The sequence below is a fragment of the Arvicola amphibius genome, chromosome 3, assembly GCF_903992535.2.
Source record: "Arvicola amphibius chromosome 3, mArvAmp1.2, whole genome shotgun sequence".
In the NCBI taxonomy this organism is placed as follows: Eukaryota; Metazoa; Chordata; class Mammalia; order Rodentia; family Cricetidae; genus Arvicola; species Arvicola amphibius.
The window spans coordinates 92646895-92674633 of record NC_052049.1 but is presented as its reverse complement, the minus strand read 5'-3'; the positions used below and the strand labels follow the sequence as shown (position 1 = coordinate 92674633).

At 39.5% G+C, this 27739-nt stretch overlaps 1 protein-coding gene across 3 annotated transcripts in view; it reads right to left on the bottom strand.

The window, feature by feature from the left end:
• The window catches only part of Npsr1 (neuropeptide S receptor 1), a 194776-nt gene that overhangs the window by 42442 nt on the left and 124595 nt on the right, over positions 1-27739 (bottom strand). Inside the window, exon 3 of one of the 3 annotated variants that reach the window (XM_038323901.1) lies at positions 3513-3616. The exons of 1 other annotated variant lie outside the window; for it this stretch is intronic. In XM_038323901.1, coding sequence (XP_038179829.1) covers positions 3513-3616 — 104 coding nt within the window. The remainder of the gene's footprint in view (positions 1-3512; positions 3617-27739) is intronic. One more of the 3 variants, XM_038323902.1, reaches the window with a different exon arrangement.

The following is a 27739-nucleotide window of genomic DNA, read 5'->3' as shown; positions in this document are numbered from 1 at the left end:
GAGAAGAAGGAGGGAGAATATGAGCAAGGAAGTCAGGGCTGTGAGGGGTTGGTCCACCCACTGAGACAGTGTGCCTGATCTAATGGGAGCTCACCAAATCCAGCTGGACTGGGACTGAACAAGCATGTGATCAAACTGGACTCTCTGAATGTTGCTGATAATGGGGACTGACTGAGAAGCCAATGATAATGGCACTGGGATTTGTCTCTACTGCATGTACTTGCCTTTTGGGATCCTAGTCTGTTTGGATGCACACCTTCCTATGCCTGGATGGAGGGAGGAGCGCCTTGGACTTCCCCCGGGGAAGAGTACCCTGCCCTCTCTTCCGACTGGAGGGTGAGGATGAGAGTGAGTGGGGAGTGGGAGGGAAATGATAGGAGGGGAGGAAGTGGAAATTTTGAATAGCATTATTTATAAAGCAATAAAATTAAAAAAAACAAAGAAAACAAAAAACCCCATTTCTTCTGATCCATGGCTGTTAACTATCTTTCTATCTACTTATGTCGTATTTAATTTCTTTTGTCTTTAACTTATTTAATTGTAGAGTTATAATTTCCAGTTTGTAGACCTGACAGGTACTTATTGAAATATATACCTCCATGTTTGGTATACTGCTGTAGTTATTATAAGTACAGTAGTTTCCATAATTTCTTTTTTTATGTAGATATGCCTCACATTTTGTGTTTTGATTTTATATTCTGCAAAATTTGGCTTTATTTATTAATTCTAACCTTCTGGTAGGCTCTTTAGAGGCATTTTTGCTTCTGCATGCCTAATTTGGAAGCTTTTACTTCTTTCTGTTGGCAGCCTTTTTAGCTGAGTGGAAGCGGCAAGGCTGGCATCCTTGTCTGTTGCTGACCTCGGAGAAGGAACAGTGCACAGTCGTCACTGTTGATTGTGGTGTTAGCTGTGGCCCTGACACACACAACATTTCTTGTGTTGAGTTGCTTTCTTCCTACTCCTAATTTCTTAAACTTCTTTTAGTCATGAAAAGACTTTTTCAGATGTCTCAGTCAAAGGCAATAGCTTTGGGCCACCCCCATTCCTGACAACTGCCCAGTCCAAGGTGTGCACTTATTTTCTGAGGTCTTAGGAATATGTGATAGATTTTCAAGGCTCCTATAATGTGTCACTACTCAGCTTATGTTTTAGCATTTGTTTCATTTATTGGTTTTCTCAACGGTTATCTCATAGCTTACATCACTTTCCTGTAATTGTTTTGGACGAATACCCAGAGAGAAAGAGGTTTTACAAAGAAAAATATCTGAGTGAGCCTTGCAAGTCTGGTCCTCTGAAGAATTGCCAGCTGCTTGGAATAATGGCAGCTCTCTGGGAAATCACTTTGCAAGGCTCTATCCATGATCTACTCTCTTGATGCCTGGCAGAATGCTTCCCTGCGAAGGAAAGCTGTTAATACTCAAGGATATCACAGAAACAGACAAAGCTCAGTTTCCTCCAGTCAGCTGGGTTTTCTCTTTGGTGCTGTTGCAAGCCTTTGGTGAATCTGCAGAACCCTACAAGACTTCATTCCGGCAGCTTGCCAACATTCTCCTCTGCCATCATAGGAGAGAATCATTGGAATTTTCCTGCCAAGATGTATCTTATATACTATTATTTTAGTAATTGTTAATAAAGAAAATTGAAGAAATGTTTTTGGTATGGGTTATCAGTCACAGCTTAAAGTTGGTAAATAAGAAAAACAGGGTGAATTACAAATGCACTTTTGGAAAGCAGCATGGTATATGTGGTGGCCAACCTCCAACAGGTCCCCAGTAGCTGTCTTCTCTTGCTTTCAGTCTCTCCAGTGGTTCCCTTCTTCCCCATAAAGAATCAGAGTTGCCTTGTGTGCCCAAGAGAAAAAATGTGGAGGCCATGGTGTTGAACTACTGAGACAATTACGTGAAGTCCATTGACACTTCTCTTTTGGTCACCAGGACAAACTGCTCTTGGGAAGTCCAGTTGCTGTATTGGGAGGATACTACTGAGCACCCAGCGGAGGCCACACGTTAGCCACTGGTTACATAAGTGAATCGTCTGGTCCCAGATAAGCCCTACAAAGGCCCAGTGCCATGAATCATCTCATGGATTCTAGCCTAAGAAACCTATTTCTGAGTTTTTGACTAATAGACACCATGAAAGGATAAATACATATCATATTAGGCAACTAAGTTTGGTTATAATTTGCTCTTCAGCAATCAATTACTATTATAGTAATAGAATAATCAAAATCAGCTCTCTTCACAAAAATAGTCTCCACAAGAAGGCAGAAGACATTTTTCATAGAAGCATTGAATATTGATGACTGCACCCCCGGCATGCCCAACGGGTTCATACCAAATTCACTCTAACAAAACACCACCCCTCTGCAGTGACTCCTTTCAAAGTCGTATTCAGAGCATAAAGAAGAATAGCACAGCTATTCTCATTTGTTTTCCCACAAAGAAACAAATGTTACCAAGACTCAAAAGTAATAAACTGAATGAAACCATAATCTTACTTTGAAGATGTATGCAGATATCCTAAAATTCCTAGCAAGTGGACTCTAAGAGCGCAGTGTTTCCCAGATATGCTGTTATTTTTCTGTAGATCTGAGATAATTTAGACCTGAAGAACTGCACTAGAAACGGAGTAATGGGATTTAACTGTAAGTTCAGAAGAACAGGGTTTCTAATTGAGCCCACCATTTACCGATTGGCTGGACTGGCTGGCGCCAGTTAACTTCAGGGGTTGACTGGTCTCTGTCTCCCCACTGCTGGCATTACAGATACACATGACCTTGCCCAGCTTTTATGGGGATGTTGGGGATACAAGCCCAGTAATTTCCTCATGCATGCATTGCAAGCCCTTTACCCACAAAGCCTTCTTCTAAGGCCTATTCAAATCATCTTATGCTATACTGTAAATCACATATGCATATTATCCACATATTTAGTTTATATTAAAGCATATCAGCAGGCCCTATGTGTATTTAAATGTATTTTGTATTTCAAATGTAAATATGTATTTAAATGTACTTTATAGCAAAGAATAAGACATAGTAAGTATCAGTTATAAAATATTTGAAGGCTAATAACTTATAGGTATTCAAATGCTAATAGATATTTAAGAAAGTGAGTTTATGTGGTAATTAGGTGGTTAATATTTATTTTGTAGCCATTTGTTAACGTTTTCCTGGAAGAAGAGTCTGAGCGATAAAACAGTAAGCATTGAGAGATCTGTGGGGTAGTATCGAGCTATAGCAGGTCGCAAGGGTTACTGCTTACCACTGTTTTCATTCAGTGATGTACTTATTATTTTAATTGTTGCTTTGCATATGCATTATTTGTAGCAAAAGAAACCTCCATTTTTAGAAATTCTAGAATTTCACCTAGAATTCCTTTCTTTTCACCTAGGAAGGAGGGAGTGACGGGTTGCACATGAACACAGGTTTAGTAGTAATTTCCTGCATGCTATCCCCAGAGCTGATGTTGGCCTCAGTGTAGCTCCTCACACTGGGAAGGTGATTTCCATACCTGCAAATAGCGGACAACTCTGCAAACCAGGTCGGGGGCCATGAAGTCTCCAGTGAATCGCCAAATAATGTCTGTCAGGATGTTGATCAGTCCTGTGAAGGAGTCTAACAAAAAAACACAAGTTTCAATCTCTCCAAAATTTGTGGATACACGGCAGTGAAAACAAACTCCTGGGTTGGTTTTGTTTTCTCTCAGCTTAGCAGATGGCGACAGAAGAAAAGTGAGACAGGAGCTCCTTGTCTTTAAATAGCAGAGCTTGTTTGCGCCTAGAAGGGATTTCAGCTGTGACTGAGGAGGAATCAATAGTCCCAGGAGAGGGCCTTCCGTTCTAATGCTGTGAGGGGGCTCAACAGCAGACAAAGCTGAAGACAGCAAATGCATGCAAAATTCATCTCTGTCCTGCACAGAGTGGGCCATAATCTCCCTGCCTCTCTGACATGGGAGAAGACAGACTACTGCAAGTTTTGAATCTTTATCTCATAGAACTCTTTATAATTTAGTCGTCATTTTTTTTTAGAATTTCATACATGGATACTGTATTTACACAATTTCCTCCTGCTCCCATTTCCAATTCCCCTCATGTTCCCTACCTGTCAAATTCATGTTCTCTTCTTAATTTTTATTGTTTTTATGAGCATGCGCACACACATACACAAACCATACCGAGTGCGTTCAGTGTTCTTTGATTATATATGTATAGACTTGATAACTTATCAGGGGCCTAATTCCATTGGGAAAACTTGTTTTTCTCTCTCAGAAGCCATTTACTACTATAGTGTTGTAGAATCAACTTGCCTTCCTTGTAAGAAACCATTCTATACACTTAGATCTTAGTTAAGAAAATCTCTTTGATAATATAACTTGCATCCAGCTCTGGCCGGTGCTCATAGGAGTTGGCCTGGACCAGAGAGTTCTGCTAGCTTATAGAGGTTTAGACTCCTGCTTTCAACATATTTCATCCTTAAGTCTCTTTCAGGTCCGGGTTACTCTGTTTCTACAGTCTAAACTGAGACTGAATGTCTGCTCACTTGGGTAGATGAGAGATTTATAGAGCAAATGTATTTCCATAATTCCATAAGCGCACCAGAATCTCTCTTTTCAAACGGTTGTTGCCTGGGTTCATCTTGCTCACCTGGCAGAATTATGCTTTGTCTGATAGGAACAGAGGGAACTTAATAGGAGACAAGGACTTACTGGTGGCTGTGACCCAGAACTGCCCCCTTGTGTTGATGGTAGAGGCATATTCTTTGGTCTAAGGATGGACCTAATGGCTAGTAGTAAGTCAAGGTTGTCTCCTAGAAGTCAGTCTTGGTGAATAAACATTAGCAGAAACTTCCTTTGCAACACCACACTTCAATTATTGTATACACAATTCTTTACAGTGTCTAACAAGCTTGGATAGTGCACTATCATCTGCCATGGCCACTGGAGGTGACATTCTGTAGCTAAGCTCTTCGTGTCATTTCATATTTCATAATCAAGTGGACTGGTTTGAAAGAAAATGACCCTAAACGGAGTGGCACTGATAGGAGGTGTGGCCTTGTTGAAGCAAGTGTGTCACTGTGGGGGTGGGCTTTGAGGTCTCTTGCTCAAACTTCCCTCAGTGTTACTTTTAGTTGACTCCCTGTTGCTTCTAAGTCAAGATGATATAAGACTCTCAGTTCCAGTACCACATTTGCCTGCATGCTGCCATGTTTGCTGTCATATTTCCCAAGATAATGATAATGGACTGGACCTCTAAAACTTAAGTGAGCCCCCTCAATTAAATGTTTCCACTTAGTAGTGTTGCTATGGTTATGATATCTCTTCATAGGAATAAGAACCCCAACCAGGACAGTCTGTTTGTGAGTAAATCCTTTATAGCATCATAGGTTTATGAGTTTATGTGTGAATCCTTTATAGCATCAATTTTACTTCTTGGAGACCTCCTGCATCAACAGTGCTTCATCTATGGGTGATGAAATACTTGAAATATTGAAACTTAAACCCAAGTCCTCACAAATGCTAGGAATGTGCTCTAACACTGAGCTACATACCAGACCCTAATTTACTTTTTATTAAAATATATTAGTTGTTTAAAATAATGGGTCTCATCATTTCACTTTCAAACTTGCGTATTCTATACTGTAATAATATCTATACCTGTTTTATGCCAATATCAAGCTGTTTTGATTACTATAACTCTGTAATAGAGCTTGATGTCAGGGATGGTAATGCCTCTAATCAATGGAATAGAATTGAAGACCTGGATGTTAATCCACACACCTATGAACACCTGATTTTTGACAAAGAAGCTAAAATTGTACAATGGAAAAAGAAAGCATCTTCAACAAATGGTGCTGGCATAAATGGTTGTCAACCTGTAGAGGAATGAAATATTAGATTCATATCTATCGCCCTGCACAAAACTCAAGTCCAAATGGATTAAAGACCTCAATATAAATCTGATCACACTGAACCTTATAGAAGAAAAAGTGGGAAGTAGCCTTCAATGCATGGGAACAAAAGACCACTTCCTAAATATAACCCCAGTAGCATAGACAATAAGAGCAACAATAAATAATAAACAATATTAAACAATAAATATCAGGACCTCCTGATACCGAGAAGCTTCTGTAAAGCAAAGGACACAGTCAATAAGACAAAAAGGCAACCTACTGAATGGGAAAAGATCTTCACCAACCCCACATCAGACAAAGAACTGATCTCCAAAATATATAAAGAACTCAAGAAATCAGACATTAAAATTCTAAATAACCCAATTTAAAAAAAATGGTGTATTGTACTAAACAGAAGAATTTCAAATAGCCAAAAGATACTTAAGGACATGTTCAACTTCCTTAGCTATTAGGGAAATGCAAATCAAAACAGCTCTGAGATACCATCTTATACCTGTCAGAATGGCTAAGATCAAAAAACACTAATGATAGCTTATGCTGGAGAGGATGTAGAGAAAGGGGAACACTCATCCATTGCTGGTGGGAATGCAAACTTGTACAACCACTTTGGAAATCAGTATGGCAGTTTCTCAGAAAATTGGAAATCAACCTACCTCAGGATTCAGCAATACCAATCTTGGGCGTATATCCAAAAGATGCTCAATCATACTACAAAAGCATTTATTCAACTATGTTCATAGCCACATTATTTGTAATAGCCAGAATCTGGAAACAACCTAGATGCCCCTGAACTGAAGAATGGATGAAGAAAGTGTGGCACATTTACACATTAGAATACTATTCAGTGGTTAAAAAAATGACATCTTGAATTTTGCATGCAAATGGATGGAATTAGAAAACACTATCCTGAGTGAGGTAACCCAGACCCCCAAAAATGGATATGGTATGTACTCACTTATAAGTGGATACTAGCCATAAACAAAGGACATTGAGCCTATAGTTCATGATTCTAGAGAAGCTAAGTAATAAGGTAAACCCAAAGAAAAAATATATAGACTTACCTGGAAATTGGAAACAGGCAAAACTGCCTGACAAAATTGGGATCATGAGGGCAGGGGCTAGAAGGAAGGGGAGAAGGGGAGAAGGGCAGGGTTGAGGAGAACTTGAGGGAATGGAATAGTCAAGATGGAGGAAGGACAGATATGAGAGCAAGGAAAGATATATCTTTATTGAAGGAGCCATTATGGAGTTAGCAAAAAATATGGCTCTAGAAAAATTCCCTTGAATCCACAAGGATGACCCCAGTTAAGACCCTAAGTAATAGGGGGAGGGTGCCTGAACTGGCCTTGCCTTGTAGTCAGACTGATGATTATCTTAAATATCATCATAGAACCTTCATCCAACAACAGATGGGAACAGAGGCAATGAACCACATGGGAGCACTGTGCTGAGCTCCCAAGATCCAGTTGAAGAGTGGAAGGAGTGAGAGTATGAGCAAGGAAGTCAAGACCATGAGGGGTTCACCAACTGAGACAGTTTGCCTAAGTTAATAGGAGCTCACCAACTCCAACTGGACTGGGAGTAAATGAGCATGGGATCAGACTAGTCCCTCTGAATGTGGTTGACAGTTGGGGCAGACTGAGGGGCCACTGACAGTGGCACTGGGATTTGTCTCTACTGCATGTACTGGCTTCTTGGGATCATATTCTCTTTGGATTTATACTTTGCTCAGCCTAGAAGTAGTAAGGAGGGCCTTGGACTTTCCACAGGGCAGGGAGCATTGCATTCTTTTAGGATTGGAGGGTGGTGGGGTGGGAGGGTATGTGGAGGGAGTGGGAGGAGGGGAGAGATTGGGAATTGGATTGGTATTTTTTAAAGTAATAAAATATTGTAATAAAAAATCCATACCTGTTTTTATCTCTTGGCACATCTCTCTATGAAGCTTATTCACATTTTAAAATTTCTCATTTAACTCATCATTACATTTTTATGCCCCCTTCAAACACAGACTCAACACATGAGAGAATACATAGTATTTGTCTTTCTGTGTCTGGATTATTTTAATTAACAGGACTATTTCTGGATACATATATATTCCCATAAGTGATATTTTGGTTTTTTATGAATAAACTGATATTGGTAAATATAATGCATATATGCACCACACTGAGAAATCCATTTCTCCATTGATAAATACCTAAGCTAGTTCCATAAGTGGGCTTTGTGCACAGAATCACAATAATGTCCACATATTTCTTCCATATGCTGACTTTGATTCCATTATGTATATACTCAAAACTGACAAAGGGGGTTATATTATGGTTTGTTTTAGTGTTTAAGGTTCATTTCCGTTGTGATAAAATATCTTAAAAAAAGAATAACTTAGTGGAGGAAGGATTAATTTGCCTTCAATTCCAGGTTCAATTATCTTTGAGGGGCAATCAAGGCAGAAATTCATGCAGCTAGTCTATTCATATCCACAGTCAGGGGAAGAGAGAGTGAGCACAGTTCTGCTTCCTTGTAGCTTCTGCTCAGCTGGCTTTCTCCACTCTTATGCAGAGCTTAGCCCATAAAAAGGATCCACCTACATTTAGGATGAGCCTTCTTCCCACCCCACCTAAAAATCCCCTACAGTTCTCCATAGATGTGCTTACAGGCCCACCTGACCTGACAATTCTTCATCCTAGACTCTCTTGCTAGGTGGTTCTAGGCTATGGCAAGTTGATGTAAAGCCAATTATCACATTTAGTTTTTGTTGAACCCCCACACCCACCCCCACACTGATTTCTATAGTAGTGGAACTAATTTATATTCCTACCAGACATGTATAAGAGTCCCTACCCCCTCTCTCCTCCCACTCTTGGTTGCTTAAAACAGGTTTTCTCTGTGTCACCTTGGCTGTACTGGAACTTGCTCTGTAGACCAGTCTGACCTATGACCAAAAACTCACAGAGATCTAATTGTTTTGCCTCTTGAGTGCTAGAATTAAAGGAGTGCACATGCCTGTCACCACTAATAGGGTCCCTTATCCTTGAATCTTGGAAACATTTATTGTTTTTTCCTTCCTTCCTTCCTTCCTTCCTTCCTTCCTTCCTTCCTTCCTTCCTTCCTTCTTTTCTTCCTTCCTTCTTTTCTTCCTTCCTTCTTGTCTTTTTCCTTCCTTTCTTTTTTCTAATTTTGTTATTTGTCTATTTCATACATGTTTAACCCCCATGCCTCCCTCGCCCCACTTTCTTTTATCTTCCATCCATTCCAGTTACATGAGTTCTGGTTTTATTCTGTGACCCATTTAACCAGGATTATCTATCTGTGTGACAATTGGATTGAAACCATCTATTGGAGTCAGTCTGGGACTTCAGTGGGTATACAATAGACATAATGACTACCTCTCTCCTTGTATTTAACAGCAGTAAATAGTTCAACTGTGAGGAGTAGGGACTTGAGCTCCTCCTCCATCCCTTTCTGACTGCTAGTCGGCTCATTCTTCTTACTACACAGTAACATGTAAGTAACATGTCTTATAAGACATCCATGGTTGTTGTGAGATTATCATCGGAATGGCTTGTCTTGCCCAGAAGCTGCTACTTTCCAGTCCTTCTCCTTCTTTTCTAGTTTTACACTCTTTTCAGCCCCTCCTCTGCAGTGTTCCATGAGCCTTAGAGAGGATGGTATAAATGTCTGTTTATATACTCCTTCAGCACTTATACTCAGCTCTGTGCAGTCATGAATGTTTGTGTTTACCACTGTTCACTGGAAAGAGAGGATTTTCTCCTTAAGGCTAACAGTAAGGCTGATCTGTGGGTACAAACATAGTTATTCAGCTTGATGTTGTGTTATTCTAGCTAAACAGCACTATTCAGTTCCTCCCAGAGCCCATCGTCTCCCCTATGATAGGTTATTGACCAGGTTTCTAGTACCTCAGATCCAATCAGAGAGCAATTTGTTATTCCCGTAACTGTAGGGCCACTACTGCGCAAGTGGGCACATCTTACAGGACAGACTGGTCTCAGACCTCATAGGACTAACACTGAGTAATGCAATTGATAGCATTTCTATGCCTAGAGACATGGATAGCACTTTCTGAGACTTCTGGGAAGGAGGACAATCATGGCTCAGTTTCAGCTTGTTTTCTCTCTATCACACAGTATGTGGTGTCTTCAACAACAGGTCTTGTCATCTACTTCTGGTGGGGAACCAAAAATAATAGCCAGAAAATGGAGAAATTGCTCAGTTTTTAGGTGGACTTGCTTCTCTTGAAGAGGACCCAGTCTTGGTTCCAAGCACCCATGGGTAGGGTGGCTTATAGCTGTCTGTATCCAGCTCAAGGGGGCAGAGGATTCTCCTCTGAACTCTTGTGGGCACCAGACACATATATGGTACACATACTTGCAGACAAAATACTTAAATACACAAATAAATAATTTTTAAAATAAAGTCAAGAGCTTTGTATTGTTTTGGGGGCCTCAGGAGCTTCCCTGACCAAAAACTCAGAAGGAGGCACCCCACCTCTGTAACCTAGGTTTTTGCTTAGTAACTCATGGTTTCTGGGAAAAGCTTTGCCCAGATACAGCATTTATTCTTCATTTTATTTTTGTTTCCCATTTATTATTATTATTATTATTATTATTATTTTGTTTGTTTTCTTGATGATAGACTTTCTGATGGGGAAGATAAAATCTTAAAGTACTTTTCATTTTTTTAAAAAAGATAAACTATTTCTTGAGAGAAAGTAATAACTCTGTATCTAGCCTTCCAGGGGCAGTGCATATATTCTCTGACCCTGAGGTGGTCAGCACCACTCACCCACCAACCACTGGGCCTTTCAGATATCTTAAGTGTGTGGCAACCCTCACACCATGGTAAGTGACTAGAGACCTGGCCTGATAACACATAGGGCACATGACAGGGCTCATGAAGACAGAACTCAGTTCAAATCATGTACCTCACAGCTGAGAAGCTGCTGTTCTCAAAGAGTCCTGGAAAGGATGTCTGAAGCCACCTATGAAGCACAGATTAATGAGAGTGCCCTGAGAGGACAGGATGCTACCCTCTGGAGTGCACTGCATGTGATTCGAGTCCTCTTTCTGGCATTGTGTCTCTTACAGGAAACTCACAAAGGTCTTAGAATGAAGAGGTAGAGGAGGAAAGCCTCAGTAGCCTCCTTCCCGGTAATGCAACTGGGACCTTCCAAGTCTTATGCCTGTCTCTCTGTCTGCCATATTGTTACTCTGTAGGCAACAACAATAGAAAGTATCAAAGACAGTACTCAGAAACTACTAGAGGATTGCTAAAATCTGGGAGAAAATAAACCCTGTGGTAATTCAGAACTATAAGAGACATTGTTTATTCCTTCCTTCTCTATTTCCATTTTTTCCTTTCTTTCCTTCCTTCTTTTCTCCCCTCCCTTCCTTTCTCTCTTCCCTCTCCCTCCCTTCCTGCTTCATCCCTCCCTCCCTGCCTTCTTTCTTTCCTTCATGTGTGTATGTGTGTGTGTGTGTGTGTGTGTGTGCATGCGTGTATGTGTGTGTGGTATGTGAATGTGTGGTGAAGTGCACATGTGTGCAGATGCATGTGTCCATGGAAGCCAGACGAGGCTACCAAATGTCCATCTTAACCACCCTCTACTTTATTTCCTTGAGAAAGTTTTCTAACTGAATGAACTAACCGTGCCATTTTTCCCCCAGCTAGAATAGCTAGCCAGCCTGCCTCAAGAATCTTCCTGTCTCCATTCCTCACAGTGGGGTTGCATAACCTATCTCACCATTCACATGGATTCAAGTGGTGTCAGTTCAGGGCCTCATGCATGTTCAGCATGTGGTTTTGCCAATTGAACCATATCCCCATGAGACACCTCTATGAGATCAGTTGTTACTGATCAGGGTAGGCTTATGAAGAGCCTAAGAATTGTGGGCTGTGACCAACCAAACAGGACTGAAAAGGAACTTCTGGGAAGAATGGGTGGATGGAATGAGTTGAATTGATGGTGAACTTTTTGGATAGTCTCTGTTGGTTTACTTTTTCCCTAATTAAAAAATAATAGGAACAATACTGGTGATTTTGTAGATCTAAGTGGCTATATGAACAATTATAGTGTATTCTGGTAAAATGTGTTTTTCCACTGGAGATTAATCTTAAATAAACCTATTTCTGGTAGTGCAGTAGTCATGGGGCAGTACTATAGCATTTGCTAGTTGCTATTAAGCTAATGAAGCTAGCTCTGATCAGTAAGAGCTATTTAGTTACCTCAGTAATTGAGTATACTGCAAATAAAAAGCTCCTAAGAGATAATGAGTAGGACCTTGGGAGCAAAGAGTAGACCTTTAAAGGCTTAATAGTGTGCATGGATTGCCCTGTTTCCTATGATTCATTACATAAAAGATACTAGAAACAGTGACATGCAGGAAACCACAGCAGAGTGCGTTCAGCATTTTTGCTTCTTTAAGGGCATCTTGTAAATGTGAATGTGGATCTAAAGTGAAGCAAAGCTATGGGTAAAGGAGGGAGAAGTAAAGGCTGATGCCACAGTCTGGTCAGACTCAAAGGATCGGAAAGGCAGAAAGGTCGTGAGGTGTGGCTCTGAGTGAGGAAGGATTGACAAAGGGGGGAAGTGAGGAATGACATGGGGTCTCTGTATGGTGACATCAGTTTGATGGGGCTGAAGCTGAGAACAGGAGTTAGGAAGTGGCAAGAGTGATGCCACCTCTCTTTAATCAGAGGAGATATTCAACACTCTATCTGGAAACGTGCTATAAACAGATTTGTTTCCATATTGGGGGAAGGGTCAGTTTTGTAGGTCAGCTACAAAGAACTAACATTGGACTAGTTGGAGAACTGTGTAGAAATCTGAGAAACAGATCGTTGGTCTCATGTTTGTGAGCAGAAGTGGGGATGTGGAGAAGGGTGTATGCTCGGATAAACTTTATGTGCTGAAATGAGGATTTAATACATGATCATTAAAGTTTTTAACATTACTTCCATGGGTATCACTGGTAGATGGTAGTGCCTTCAATTAATGAGAATGCCAGAGGATAAACTCATTAAGATAGAACATTAATGAGTTTGGGCTTTCCTAGGGCATTAGACAATTACATGCAGTGTTTTAATTGATGCTGTTGTATTAAGATCTACCATGTTTTTTCGTATTTTTGTGCCTTTCCTCTCTTGTATTTTCTCCCTGTGATGACTGACCTTTCCATTTCCTTTTACTATCTGATATTATCTTATCAACTCTATGTTGTCTGATATTAACTGAAGATTTATATTGTATAGCTTTAATTTTTCCTGGTTTACTTTCATATAATACTGTATACATACACTTTTCTATAATGTGCAGGCTGCTATGGCCAAGTCACTCACAAATGTTATGTTACTGTTTAGGTATTTTCATTTTGCATGTATTATAAAACACATTGTTACAATTTTATTATAAAGTTACCTTTTACAGTTGCTATTTAGAAATATGAAAAATGGTCCCCTGCCTGCTGGCCAATCAGATACCCAAGCCACCATTCTGGTCAGCACAGGCGTCATGTAGATCCTGACCCTGAGCTCCAGACAGATTCCCAAACTGACCCCCACCCAGTCACCTCACACACTGCTTTGCTTGGCATATGGCATCTGACCCAATAAGGCAGGGCAGAAAAAAAAAGCAAAGTCACAATGAATAAGAAAAATTGGCCAAAATAACCTGTCAGTGGACCAAAAGCACAGTAATTAATGATGTGCACCCCTAGCCAATCACAACATGCCAAGTCCAATTGCCAGAAGAATAAGCCAAGCAGAGGTGTTCCTGTGGCATTTTAATTTCCCTAATCCCATAACCGCCCCCCCCCCCCGACCATTTACAATAAAGCGCCTTTAGATTGGATAGTCTGTGCTGTTGCCTCCACATCTTCATCTCCTAACCCCCTGCTCCCTGGGAACTGGGGATCACACAACAGGCAGCAACAACCAAAAACTAATGGACCACCTTTAGAACCTGGAAATCCCTCTACAAACTTCTGAAGATTGTTGGACACAATCTTCTCAGGCTGCAAAAAAAGAAGTTTGCATTCAGTTTAGTTTTCCCCACCTATCTACCCTATCAGGCCAAACCAGATAAAGATTGGAACAGAGCACTTAGAAAATACCATTAATGTGGAATTCCCTTCTGTATTCTAGGCTCAGAAGTTGTGCCTATCCCCAGCTGAGCTGAGATCCGGTCTGACACCCCATTTGCACACCAACACAGAGAGATCCCAAGACTGAACACTAAGCACCATTCAGCTTGTGAACAACTCAACAAGATGAGAGTAATACCATTCAACACAGGCAAAATAGCCAGATCAAGACACACTACCAATGACCTAGCTCCAGACGCCTAGGTTCCATTGCAAAATTAAAAACAGTAATAAAAAATGTATTTCCTCCAAAACTCAGCACCCCATTGTAATGAGAAAAGAAATTCAGCTCATGCACAGAACAGTGCTTTTGAAACAGCAGTTTTATGTTCAAGGAACTGGAGAAGATACGAACAAATGACTGAAGGAGGGCACTGAGAACACAAGTGCTTGGATGAAAGTGTGCAAAAAATTCAAAATATGAAAATGGAATTTAATAAAGAGACAGACTCTCTGAAAAAAGTCAAAATGAAACAAAACACAAAATGAAAAACTCAGGAAGTCAAATGAACAGCTCATAGGAATGTTTTGCCAACAGAAACAATTGAGCAGAGGAGAGATCATCAGGTCTCAAAGAAAAAGGGGAGTAGAAGTTAAAGAAAGTGTTAAAATCCAAAACAAACAAACAAACAAACAAACAAAAAACAAGATTGGAACAGAGAACTTAGAAAATACCATTAATGTGGAATTCCCTTCTGTATGCTGTTAATAAAGAAACTGGTTTGGCCTGATAGGGTAGATAGGTGGGGAAAACTAAACTGAATGCTGGGAGAAAGAAGGGCAGAGTCAGGGAGAAGCCATGGAGCTGCTGCCAGAGACAGACATGTTGATGGTAGGCCATGAACCTCATGGTAAAATTTAAAATAATGGAGATGGGCTAATTCTAGATGTAAGAGCTAGCTAGCAATATGCTTAAGTAATCAGTCAAGCAGTGATTTAATTAATACAGTTTCTGTGTGGTTATTTTGGGCATCTGAGTAGCCAGGAAATGAACAAGCTGCCTCCTTACAACACACCATGAAAGAACAACCCCATGAATATAGGTATAGGAGGAAAAAAGAACCCCAGGTTAAGGGCACAGAAAAAATTTAACAGAATCATGGGGAAAAATCTGAGATCTAAGGGGGAAAAATGCTTATTAAGGTACAAAAAAACATAGCATCAACCAGACAGGAGCAGGAAAGAAACTCCCTGTGCCACATAATAAAAACCCTGAGTGCATAGAATAAAGGAAGGTCACTGGAAGCATCAACAAAGAAGGAGTAAAATGTTCAAGAGAAGCTCTGAAAGCAAGAAGGGCTTGGATGGATGTGCTACAAGTTCTAAAAGACCACAGATGACAGGCCTGAAGCATTAATCTAATTAATCTTTATATCATGGTCAGAACCTGAAAGATCAGAGAAGCAGGAAACAGCAGCCAGTCACTTTCTACCTCTACCATTCTTCCATCTGAAAGGGCTCCTCTCTCAGCCCACCTTACTACTTCCTGTCTCCTCTCTTTCTATAGTCCTCTAAACCTCTATGGTCAGTTAGTGGTTAACTCTGCCCTCTGACTATGAACAAGCTTTATCTGTCAGATTACAATCTAAATATCACACAATATTTACCCCTTTTTGTCTAAACAAAAAGCAAAATCTTTAACTAACATAGTAAAACTACATACAATAAGTACAATAACTATATACAAATATATACAGGCAAGAATTACATTCACAATAAGCAGTCCTGTTGCAGCTTCCTAGTTCATGTCTCTCATGTGGGCAGAGATGCATCTCCTGGCTACAGGCTGTGGGCTTGAGCTACCAGTACCTACCAGTACCATGTGGCAGGTTCCCACAGTCCTTCATGCAGGTTTCAGCACAGATTAGCATCTCCCCGTTTAAAGGCTCATACCATCAGAAAAAGGACAGAGAAACATAATAAGACAGATTCAGACAAAAAAGAACCTCTAGACGGGTCACAGTGTGTTTGTAAATGTGCATAGTCTTGGGAGAGAGAAGTAAAAGAATATATACAATCTTAGGTTAAAAATACAGTTTAAAAATAATTAAAGTCCTTAAAAAAGGAATAGAGCAATAAAATAAATATAATAAGTCATATAAATATGGTAAATACACAGAGTCTGGATCTTGTATATTATTGTGCTGTCTTTAGAATTTTTGATTGTTAACAAGCAAGTAATAACTGTTATGAGATGTTTGATTATAAAAGCTACTAAACTGAACCAACCTACATATTTCAAATGTGTCTTGACTTCAAAATTTAAGGCAAAAAGATATGTTTCTTTGGAGGAGAGGTTACACTTTTATTTCCACAGGAAATGAGAGGCTATTGATTCATTCCAGGTGAATAAATGATGTTTGATTTATTAATGAAATTATTGAAAATCAGATTTGCTCAAAGAAGATCTTCTGAAAATCCTGGCTACAGGCATAAAAAACCCTAAAAACTACGAAACACATTATATATAATTTACCTGCTCAAACATAAAAGAAAAAGTCTTCTTTGACTGACTTGTGTACAGTGTACAGTCTATACTTGTATTAATACAAATATGTATGTTACCTTTAAAAGTTTATGTATTGTCAGAGCAAGGAGACAGACATCAATAAAAACACATGGCCCAGGTGACCCAGCATCTTAAAATGCTTCTGTTGCAGTTTCTTCAGAGTACTATAGAGTAAATATCCAATACAGATTCAAGGCTTCTGGCTGAGATTATCTGGTCTCGCTGACTACTCTAGTCAAGACTTACCCATTATCCTAAATATTCTCAGGGTCCCACAAAGATTACCAGTGCCTCCAGTCAACAATAAGTAGTCTAGAAAACTACACCCATATTCCCAAAATATTGTTTATAAATATTTGTCATAGTTTAGGGGAGTTAGTTACAAGTTGTTATTGGTAATGATTGGAAAAAAAGTAGAACAAAGGAGATTAGATTCAGAAATCTCATTCTAAAAAGAAAAAAGGGGGAATATAGAAATAGGATAAAAGGATAGATTCATGAATCTACTTTTAAACCAAAAAAGCAACTACTAGTCTCACATTTTTATATTGGTATGGATTTTTGTATATTAACACAAATTTTGAGTTTATTTTTGCTATTCTATATGTGTGTTTTTACTCTTGTTTGTAATAGTGTGCTTAAGCAGCTCATTTAAAAATATAATGTGTGTTTAAAAATACAGGTTAATATTTGGTCATCTATACTAGTCAAACATATAGTTATATTAGATATGTTTTAAGGTTAAATAGATATATTTAGATAGATGTCCTTCAAACATTTCAAAGGCCTACATAATATGGCATTTAAAATACTTTAATAATATATAGCTTTTTATGACAGTGAGATATGTCTGCTCTTGGCAGTACAAATTTACTTCAGAAAAGATGATGGGCATTGAAGAAACACCATATGGAGGTTTTTTTTTGTTTTGTTTATGACAAAAACTAGCCATTTGGGTAAAGAAACTGCTCTTGCCTCACCTTCATTTCTAACAGTTACTATCCAAACTGGACCAGTAGGACACAAAAAGACAGCTGCCAAAATTTTGTTGAGACATGGTAGGACAGTTCTTCAAAGTTCTAGGATTTACAGAGAAATCTGTCAGATATGCTAGGCTTGTAGGCTAGAGTTGAATGGCCCAATGTTACAGAGGAACTTTGGGTGACTGTCAAGGAAGCAAAAAGTCCTTGCTGTTAGATAATATTTTGCCCTTCTGTGGTCTTTGCTGGAGTTGAAGACTAGATAGTCATAGTTTTACTTAGTTAAGCTATAAGATATATTGATGTGAAATGTCAAACTCACCTAGATATAATAGATAATTGAATCTTTTCTCTAATTTTGTCAAATACAAATGGATTGGATATTGTAAATGTAATTCTTAATAACTGTTTTTCTTGTATATAATCTTACTATGATAAAGTTAAAACCTTCCTTTTTAATTAGATAAAAGGGGAAAATTCTGTGGAATAATCTTTCTGTATAGTGTGAATATATATTACTCTCATTGGTTATTAAAAAGTTGACAGGCTTGTAACTGGGCAAAGTGCTATGTGGGAAATTCAAAATAAGAATGATGGGAAAAAGAGGTGGGGGAGTCAGGGTAGACACCAGCCAGCTGGAGAGGGAACAGAACATGCTGGAGTATATGTGAAGCCATGGGCCACATGGCAGAATGTAGATTAATAGAAATGGGTTAATTTAAGTTATAAGAGCTAGTTAGCAATAAGCCTTAGCTATTGGCTGAGCATTTCTAAGTAATATAAGCCTCAGTGTGGTAATTTGGAAGCAGGATTATTAGTCATAATCAAGGGAGAAATAAAAGCTTCTCATGATAAAAACTGATTTGTGGAATTTTTATCTACAAAGCTGGCTCTATAGAGTATACTAAAAGAAATAGTTCACTTTGAAGAGTAAACATATACTAGAGTGCACAAGGAATATATAATCTGAAAAACAGTAAACCAAAAGTGATATAGAAAAACACCACAGTATCAGCAACAACTAAAAGTAATCATTCAGCATTATTCAATAATAGCTCTCATTATTAATAGTTTCAATTGCACAATTAAAAGACACAAAGTAACAGGTTGAATCAGAAAACATCTTTTTGCTGCCTCTAAGAAACACACTTCTTATGCTACCTTAGAGTAAAATGATGGAAAAAGACATTCCAAGCAAATAGAATAAAGAAACAAGAAGTTATAGCTATCCTAATATCCAACAAAATAGACTACAAAATAACACTATTCAGAAGGTTAAAGGAAGGACTTTTCATACTCATTAAAGAAAAAAAATCCACTGAAAGGATATTGAAATTCTATCCACATATGCACCAAACATAAGAGTATTCGATTTCATAAAAGAAACACTATTAGATCTAAAGTCATAGATTGACCCCAACACAATGATAGTAAGTGACTTCAATACTTCAGTAGACAGGTAATACAGACAAAATCTAAAAAATGAAACTTTGGAGCTAAATGAAACTTTCTTCAAAATTGGCCACAGATGAGAACACAAACCTAGTTTTGTTTTTGTTTTTGTCTTTTTTTGGAGACAGGGTTTCTCTGTGTGGAGCCCTAGCTGTCCTGAAAATTGCTTTGTAGACCAGGATGGTCTTGAACTCATAGAGATCTGCCTGCCTCCACCTCCCAAATGCTGGGATTAAAGGTATGCACCACCGCACCTGGCCAAACCTAGTCTTTGGAACTTTAAGAAAACTGAAATAACGTTATGCGTACTCTTTGACCACAAAGGAATAAAAGCGGATGTCAACAACAGAAATGACAAAGAGTGTACACAACATGGAAACAAAACAGCATACTTCTTGATGAAGACTGGACCAAGGGAAGAATCATAAAGAGAACTTAAAATGTTCCTAGAATTGAAAGAAAATGAAAACACAACATACTAAAATCTAAAAGACACATGAAGGAATCCTAAGAGTAATATTTGTAATATTAATTGTCTACATCAAAAAGCCAGAAAGATCTCATATTAATAGTATAATGCTAAATCTGAAGACCTTATAAAAACAAGAACAAATAACACACAAAAAGAGTAATTAAGGAAACACAATACAAGTCAAAGTAGAAATTAATAAGATAGAAGTTATAAATATATAAAGTTATAAATATATAAATATGGAATGAAATGTTTCCTTGAAAAGATTAACAAGACTGGTAAATCTAGCCAAAATTAATCAAAAGATAAAATAAAATCAGGAGGCTGAAATTAACAAAATCTAAGATGAAAAGGGAGACAATATGGAGGCAATTTAGACAATTGCAAGAACATAATTTAAAACTCTATATTTCACTAAACCATAAAAATCTATGAAAAATAAATGGACTTATAGATATGATTTATTAAATCAATATCGACTAAAGAATTTAAATAGACTCATAAAAATGGATGAGACAAACAGCAATTGAAAATTCTCCCACTTCTGCCCCTGGCCTCCTTCAGCTGCAACACTCAGAGGGGCAGGCCCTGCACCTCGTCTGGGCAGCACAATTGAGCTGACCCCATTGCTGGCAAGTTGGTGAACCTTCCTGAGATCATGACAATGGGAGATCTGGACCCATCCCTCATTTGCCATATGGCAGTATGGGCAGGTGGAGAGAAACCCTCTTCCTCTGCCCATCAATGCCTGAGGCAGGTGGGAGAGCTGACCCTGAAATCATAAGAGGGGGAGAGCTGCCCCTGCCCACCACCAGCTGCAACTCTTAGGAGAGCAGGCCCTGTACCTCGTCTGGGAAGCAGAATAGAGCCAATTCTGTTGGTGGAGGTGTGGGTGAGCCAACCGCAAAGTTGTGGGCATGGGAGAACTGTCCTCATTAATCATCTGTTCAGTGGCATTAAGGTCGGGGGAGAGATGCCCTCCCCTGCACCCATTGTCTGAGACAGGTGAAACAACTGGCTCAGAGGCGGTAAGCATGGGAGAGTTTGCCCGAGTTCAGCATTAACTGCAGGCCCTCCATCTCACCTGGGGAGAACAATAGAGCCCATCAGCATGGGCAGGGGTAAGAAGTCCTCCCCAACCCCAGCCCCACTCTTCAATGCCTGAAGCAGGTGGGAGAGTTGGCCCTGTGGTCAGAAGAGCCAGAGAGCTGGCCCTGCCCCTCATCAGCTGCAGCACTCAGGAGAGTAGCCCCTATGCCACACCCGAGGAACATAGTAGAGCTGACCCTGAATGCCCAGGAATGGGAGAGCTGACCCTAAGGATAAGAGACAATGGAGTAATCAGCTCTAAATGGGGTGTACCTATCACATCCCTTCCCTCAAGTCTCGGGAGTTTTGTGGAAGATGGGGTGAAAAGACTTTAAGAGCCAGAAGTAGTGGGTAACTCCAAGGGAACAATGTTTTCCCAGACACAGCAGGAAAGTTGCGCATGTAAAGTCACAGAAGTAGTGACAGCATCTGCAGGAATGCGGTGATAGCATGCAAAAGAGAGACAAGCATCTCAGCATAGTGTGGGGGCAAGCATCAAGTCCCACCCCCCGGCTGAGGGATTATTAACAATTTGATAGCTTCTAATTCAATGAGAGTCAGTTTTCTTTAATGGTGTTATGTCTGATTTATAGATTACAGTCCATGGTTGGCTCCACATAGGAAAGTAGATGGGCAACACCAATTGTAATAAATGAGAAAACAAAACAAAGCAAAAACCAAAAAAAAGAATAAGACTCAAAGTTGAGTGAATAGGGATGTGAAGGTGGATATGAAAATTCAAGGTATGAAATTCTCAAAGAATTAATAGACATTAAAATAACAAAATACGTGTTTTTGCACTATTTTCTGACTTTTTTCTCCTTTTAGAGATCTTTATGTGTGATCTGGGGTCACTATCATCCTGTAGAGATCCATCTAACATTTCTTTCTTTTTTTAGACATTGATTTTTGTTGTTAAGTATGTGTATGAAAGTATGTATGTTTCTATGTGGGCACCAGAAGTATCCAGAAGACAGTGTTGGCTCTCTTAAAGATGGAGTTATGCATGACTGTGAGCTGCCCCTCATGGATGATGGGAGTTGAACTCAGGTCCTCTGCAAGAGAACTTTGAGCTCTTAGCTCCACCTTCCTTTAATGTCTTGATAGAATGCTTCTCGGGTTATTTTCACTTCAAAAAAAAAAAAAAAATCTTGATCTTTTTTCTTCCAGATGTAGAAGTCTGAGCTGTCTTTTCCTCTCCAGTTGGCCTTAAGGATGGTTTTAATATTTTGTCTTGAACAATTTCTGACTAGATAGCTGAGCAAATCTTATCTTTTTTTTTTTTTTTTTTTTTTTTAAACATGATACACCCCTGTCTCTTTACCTGGCTGCCTTCAAGTTTTCTATTTCTCTTCCCTGGTATTTTGATTTAGTTTTGTTTATTCCTTTTAAAATAATTATTCTGCTTCAGGTTATTTAAGAATTTTGGGTCTATTATTTGAGTCCATTCATTGACTATTGAGTATTCTACTGATTAATAAAATATTTCTATAGCTCATTCGTACTTCACTCTCTCTTTCTTTCCCTCTCTCCTTTCCCCCTCTTCTTCTAGCTCTCTGTTTCTTCATTTTGAGGAATTTGTATTGAATTGCTTTTAAGTTCTTTCCTTCCTTCCTTTTTTTTTGTTTTGGTTTTTTGAGACAGGGTTTCTCTGTGTAGCCTTGTCTGTCCTAAAGCTAGCCCTGTAGACCAACCTGGCCTCCAACTGACAGAGATCCATCTGCCTATGTGGCGTGTGTCACCCCCTCCCTGTTCAAGTTCTCTTTTTAAAACATTTACTTAGATTGCTTATCGTAGGAATAGTCAAACTAACTTTACTTTTTTATTTAATGAAAAATTTAGTTTTTGAATTTTTTTTTTTTTAATTTTGGCTTTCGAGACAGGGTTTCACTGTGAAACCACCCTGGCTGCCTGGAAGTAACTCTGTAGACCAGGCTGGCCTCAAACTCACAGGCTGAGGATGTCTCTGCCTCCTGAGAACTGGTATTAAAGGCACGTGCCACCATTGCCCAGCAGAAAAATTTAGTTTTAAACATAACCCTGTCTCAAAAAAACAAAAAAAAACATATGTGCAACTGTGTAAAAAGTCAACTCTCAAGTAAATTCATATTTCTTCTCTTTCTTTCCTTCCCATCAGTTTAAAACTTCTTATTGAAATATTTTTCATGTAATATGTTTGATCTAGGTTTCCCTCCCCTATTTCCACTTATGTTTGCTCCTTCACTTCGAAAGCAAACAAAAAACTCCAAGAAGCACACACAGAAAAAAACACACAAAATAAACATGCAAAAGACCAACAAGACAAAAAAAAAAGCCCAAATAAATCAATATGAGACAAAAAGTCTACAAGAATATTATGTTTCTTTTGAGTTGTTTACTTCTGGGCATGAAGCCTGCCCCTGAAATTTCTTAATTTTCATGTTTGATTCTCAAAGCCAAGAGATAGTTCCTCAGATCAATTTTGTGAAGCTTTAAAGCTTTTCTCCAATTTCCACTTTGGTGGTATTCCTTGTCTACCAAAATGACTCTGCTGCTACCTGACGTCCCTCTCCCCTAGAATGGTTCCCTCAATTGATCATGTTTATTTACCAGATGTCAAACAGTTTTTGTTTTAAAGTCATTTTAGAAGTGAAAAAAAATCAGGGGCTTGAGAGATGGTTCAGTGGCTAAGAGCTGATATCACTGTCATAGAGAACCCTCGTTTGATTCCCAGCACCACATCACATGACTCATAGCTGCCTGTAACATCTGCTCAGGTCAGCCAACATACTCTTTCAGCATCTGCTCATCTTCACATGTGTGCACATGCACACAGATACATAAACATACATGTAAATTTAAAGGAAGTGGGGAAAATAGCGCAGCATGTACCTTGACTCTGGCAAGCTTACTATAAAGATGAAAATGTGGAAACCGATGTTCATATAAGGCTCTGGACTAAAGCACACTGCCTCTTCTGTGTATTGCCAGTTATTAAAGCATTTGTTTATTTATTATTATTCTTTATGAGTATGGCTCTCTCTGTTCCTCTCTCTCCCCTTCCTTCTTTGTCCCTCTTTCCCTCTCTCTCTAGCCACCCTCCCACTGTGTGTGTGTGTGTGGGTGGGTGGGTGTGCAAGCAAGTACATGTGGGTGCCTGTGGAGGCCAGAAGAGAGCATGGGATTCTCTGGAGCTGGAGTGACAAGTGGTGCTAGGAACTGAACTCAGATCTTCATGGATCTTCTCAAGAACAGCAAGTGCTTCCAGTTGCTGATCTTTCTCTCCAGCCCTTCTCTTCCCATTTCTCAATGCCTATGTATTTACCTTCACATGTGCTCACAACATTAACCCCACAGTCAAGATGCAGGAATGTTTCATAGCTGAGCAGAATTCTCCACATGTTAGCTACACTCTACTCAGCTCTATTCCCTAAAAACCACTGGTCTGAATGGAATCGAATAGAAGGCCCGGATATTAACCCACAAACCTATGAACACCTGATTTTTGACAAAGGAGCTAAAAGTATACAATGGGAGAAAGAAAGCATCTTCAACAAATGGTGCTGACAGAACTGGATGTCAACCTATAGAAGAATAAAAATAGATCCATATCTATCACCATGCACAAAACTCAAGTCCAGATGGATTAAAGATCTCAATATCAATCTGAACACACTGAACCTGATAGAAGAGAAAGTGGGAAAGAGTCTACAACATGCAGGCACTGGAGACCATTTCCTACGTATAACCCCAGTAGCACAGACAATAAGGGCAACATTGAATAAATGGCACCTTCTAAAACTGAGAAGCTTCTGTAAAGCAAACGACATTGTCAATAAGACAAAAAGGCAACATACTGATTGGGAGAAGATCTTCACCAACCCTGCAACAGACAAAGGTCTGATCTCCAAAATATATAAAGAGCTCAAGAAACTAGACTTTAAAATGCTAATTAACTCAATTAAAAATGGGGTACTGATCTGAACAGAGCATTCTCAACTGAAGAAGTTCAAATGGCCAAAAGACTCTTAAGGTCATGCTCAACCTCCTTAGCGATCAGGGAAATGCAAATCAAAACAACATTGAGATACCATCTTACACCTGTCAGAATGGCTAAAATCAAAAACACCAATGATAGCCTTTGCTGGAGAGGATGTGGAGTAAGTGGAACACTCATCCATTGATGGTGGGAATGCAAACTTGTGCAAACACTTTGAAAATCAGTGTGGCAGTTTCTCAGGAAATTTGGGATCAACCTACACCAGGATACAGCAATACCACTCCTGGGAATATACCCAAGAGATGCCCTATCATACTACAAAAGCATTTGTTCAGCTATGTTCATAGCAGCATTATTTGTAACAGCCAGATCCTGGAAACAACCTAGATGCCCCTCAATGGAAGAATGGATAAAAGAAAGTGTGTTATATATATATATATATATATATATATATATATATATATATGCATTAGAGTACTACTCAGCGGTAAGAAACAATGACATCTTGAATTTTGCATGCAAATGGATGGAAATTGAAAACACCATCCTGAGTGAGGTAACCCAGACCCAAAAAGATGAATATGGTATGTATTCACTCATTAGTGGATTCTAGCCATAGAATTGAGCCTATATTTCATGATCCTAGAGAAGCTAGATAGGAAGGTGAACCCAAAGAAAAACATGTAGTTATCCTCCGGGATATTGGAAGTAGACAAGATTGCCAGGCAAAAATTGAGAGCTTGGGGGTGGGGGCAGGATGGGGGTAAGGGGAGATGGGGAGAGAGAAGTGAGAAGGGGAGGATGGGGAGAGCTTGGGGGAATGGGACAGTTGGTATGGAGGAAGAGTGGATATGGAATCAGGGAAGTATATATCTTAATTAAGGGAGCCATTTGAAGGTAGGCAAGAGATTGGACTCTAGAGGTGTTCCCAGGTGTCCAAGGAGATGTCCCCAACTTGCTCCTTGAGCAGCTGAGGAGAGGGGCCCTTAACTGGCCCTTTACTATAGCCACACTGATGATTATCTTGCATATGACCATAGAACCTTCAACTGACGTTGGATGGAGATAGAGACAGAGCCCCACATTGGATCACTGGACTGAGCTCCCAAGGTCCAAATGAGGAGCAAAAGGAGGGAGAACATGAGCAAGGAAGTCAGGACTGTGAGGGGTGTGTCCATTCACCTAGACAATGGGACTGATCTAATGGGAGCTCACCAAGGCCAACTGGACTGGGACTGATGGAGCATGTGATCAAACCAGACTCTCTGAACGTGGCTGATGAGGAGGGTTGACTGAGAAGCCAAGGACAATGGCACTGGGTTTTGATTCTACTGTATGTACTGGCTTTGTGGGAACCTAGTCTGGTTGGATCCTCACCTTCCTAGACCTGGATGGATGGGGGAGGAACTTGGACTTCCCACAGGACAGAGAACCCTGACTGCTCCTTGGACTGGAGAGGGAGGGGGAGGGGGAGGGGAGGAGGTGAAAAATTTGTAAAATTATATAATTTAATAAAAACACTGGTTTGTTCCTTGTAATAGTTATTACAAAATTTATGTAAGTAAAAGGTTAGTCTCTATTTATTAGATATTAACTTCCATTTTAAACAGCATGATGCCTTTGGGATTCAGCCAAATCACATATGGTTTGTTTCTTCTTTTCTCCTTCTGAATAGTGTTAAAAGTTGTGGAAGTTTCATTAACACACTGGAAGATATCTGGCTTATTTCCATTTTTTAACTATTTCAGATAAAACTGATAAAAATTGCATAGGCTTTATGTGGATGTCCCTTATCCTTCTTCTAGTGGGGAAGGAAATGAAATTGTTGGGACACAGGGTAAGTATAGGTCTTGATGGAGGAGGATCTTCTATCAATCTGTTGATTTCATTGGTTAATTAATAAAGAAAACTGCTTGGCCTGATAGGTTAGAATACAGGTGGGTGGAGTAGACAGAACAGAATGATGGGAAGAAGGGAAGTGAGTCTGATGCAATGAAGCTCTGACCCAAGATGGACGTAGGCTAGAATCTTCCAGATAAGCCACCCCTCGAGGTGCTACACACATTACTAAATATGGGTTAATCAAAATATGAGAGTTAGCCAGTAAGAGGCTGAAGCTAATGGGCCAAGCAGTGTTTAAATGAATACTATTTGTGTGTTGTTATTTTGGGGCATAAGCTAGCCAGGTGGTCAGTAGCTGGGCGGGATGAAAAGCAGGCCTGCCCGGAGTTCATCACTACAAGGTCTCACCATAAAAAACAGTCCAAGTGTCTTCTCGCATTGATGTAACATCTATGTTTCCCACCAAAAACATAGGAGACACCATGGCTCTATGTCCTTGTCACACCTGATACTGTCAGGATGTTTTCTTTTTGCTGTCCTGTTAATAGGGAATAGTACCTTGTCATGGCTTGCTCTTGTATTTCTTGAATTAATGAAGTTAAACATTTTTCTGAGTGTAATTTCTATCTGTATATCATCTTTTATAATACCTGTTATAAGGTATTTTCTTCCTTTATGATACATCTTTAAGGTTGTATCTAAGCACTGGCCTCCTCTCTCTACCTGATTCTCTTGGTTGCTTTGGCTCTTTGAACAATGGACTTCAGTTTCTTTTTGAGACTCATGCATTGTGACTAAGTGACAGACATGGGATGGTGTATGAAGGAGCACAGAGTGGCCTGGTATGATGCTCCTATTGGAAAGAGCTTGCTGTGGAAGCATGTGGACCTGACTTCCACCCCTAGAACCTACAAAAAAGTCAGGCACAACGCTGCATGTGTTGCAATACCCATGCTAGGGAGGCAGAAAGGCAGGCAGATTCCTTGGTTTACTGGCCTCCAGCCTAGCTGAATCTGTGAGCTTCAAGCCAGTGAAAGTTCTTGCTTCTAAAACAAAATCCAGGTAAACACGTGTGTGAAGTTGTCCTGAACAGAAACTCTCTCTCTCTCTCTCTCTCTCTCTCTCTCTCTCTCTCTCTCTCTCTCTCTCTCACACACACACACACACACACACATACACACACACACACGAATATGAGAGGTAAAAATAGTATTTGTACTTAAAACTGGGCATACTATAACATGTTCAAAAAAGAACCTGAAAGGTAAATATTGAAAGATGAAGAAGGACTGAATCCAGATAATGAATATGAGTTACAAAAGAGAATATCTAGTTCTCTGTCTCAG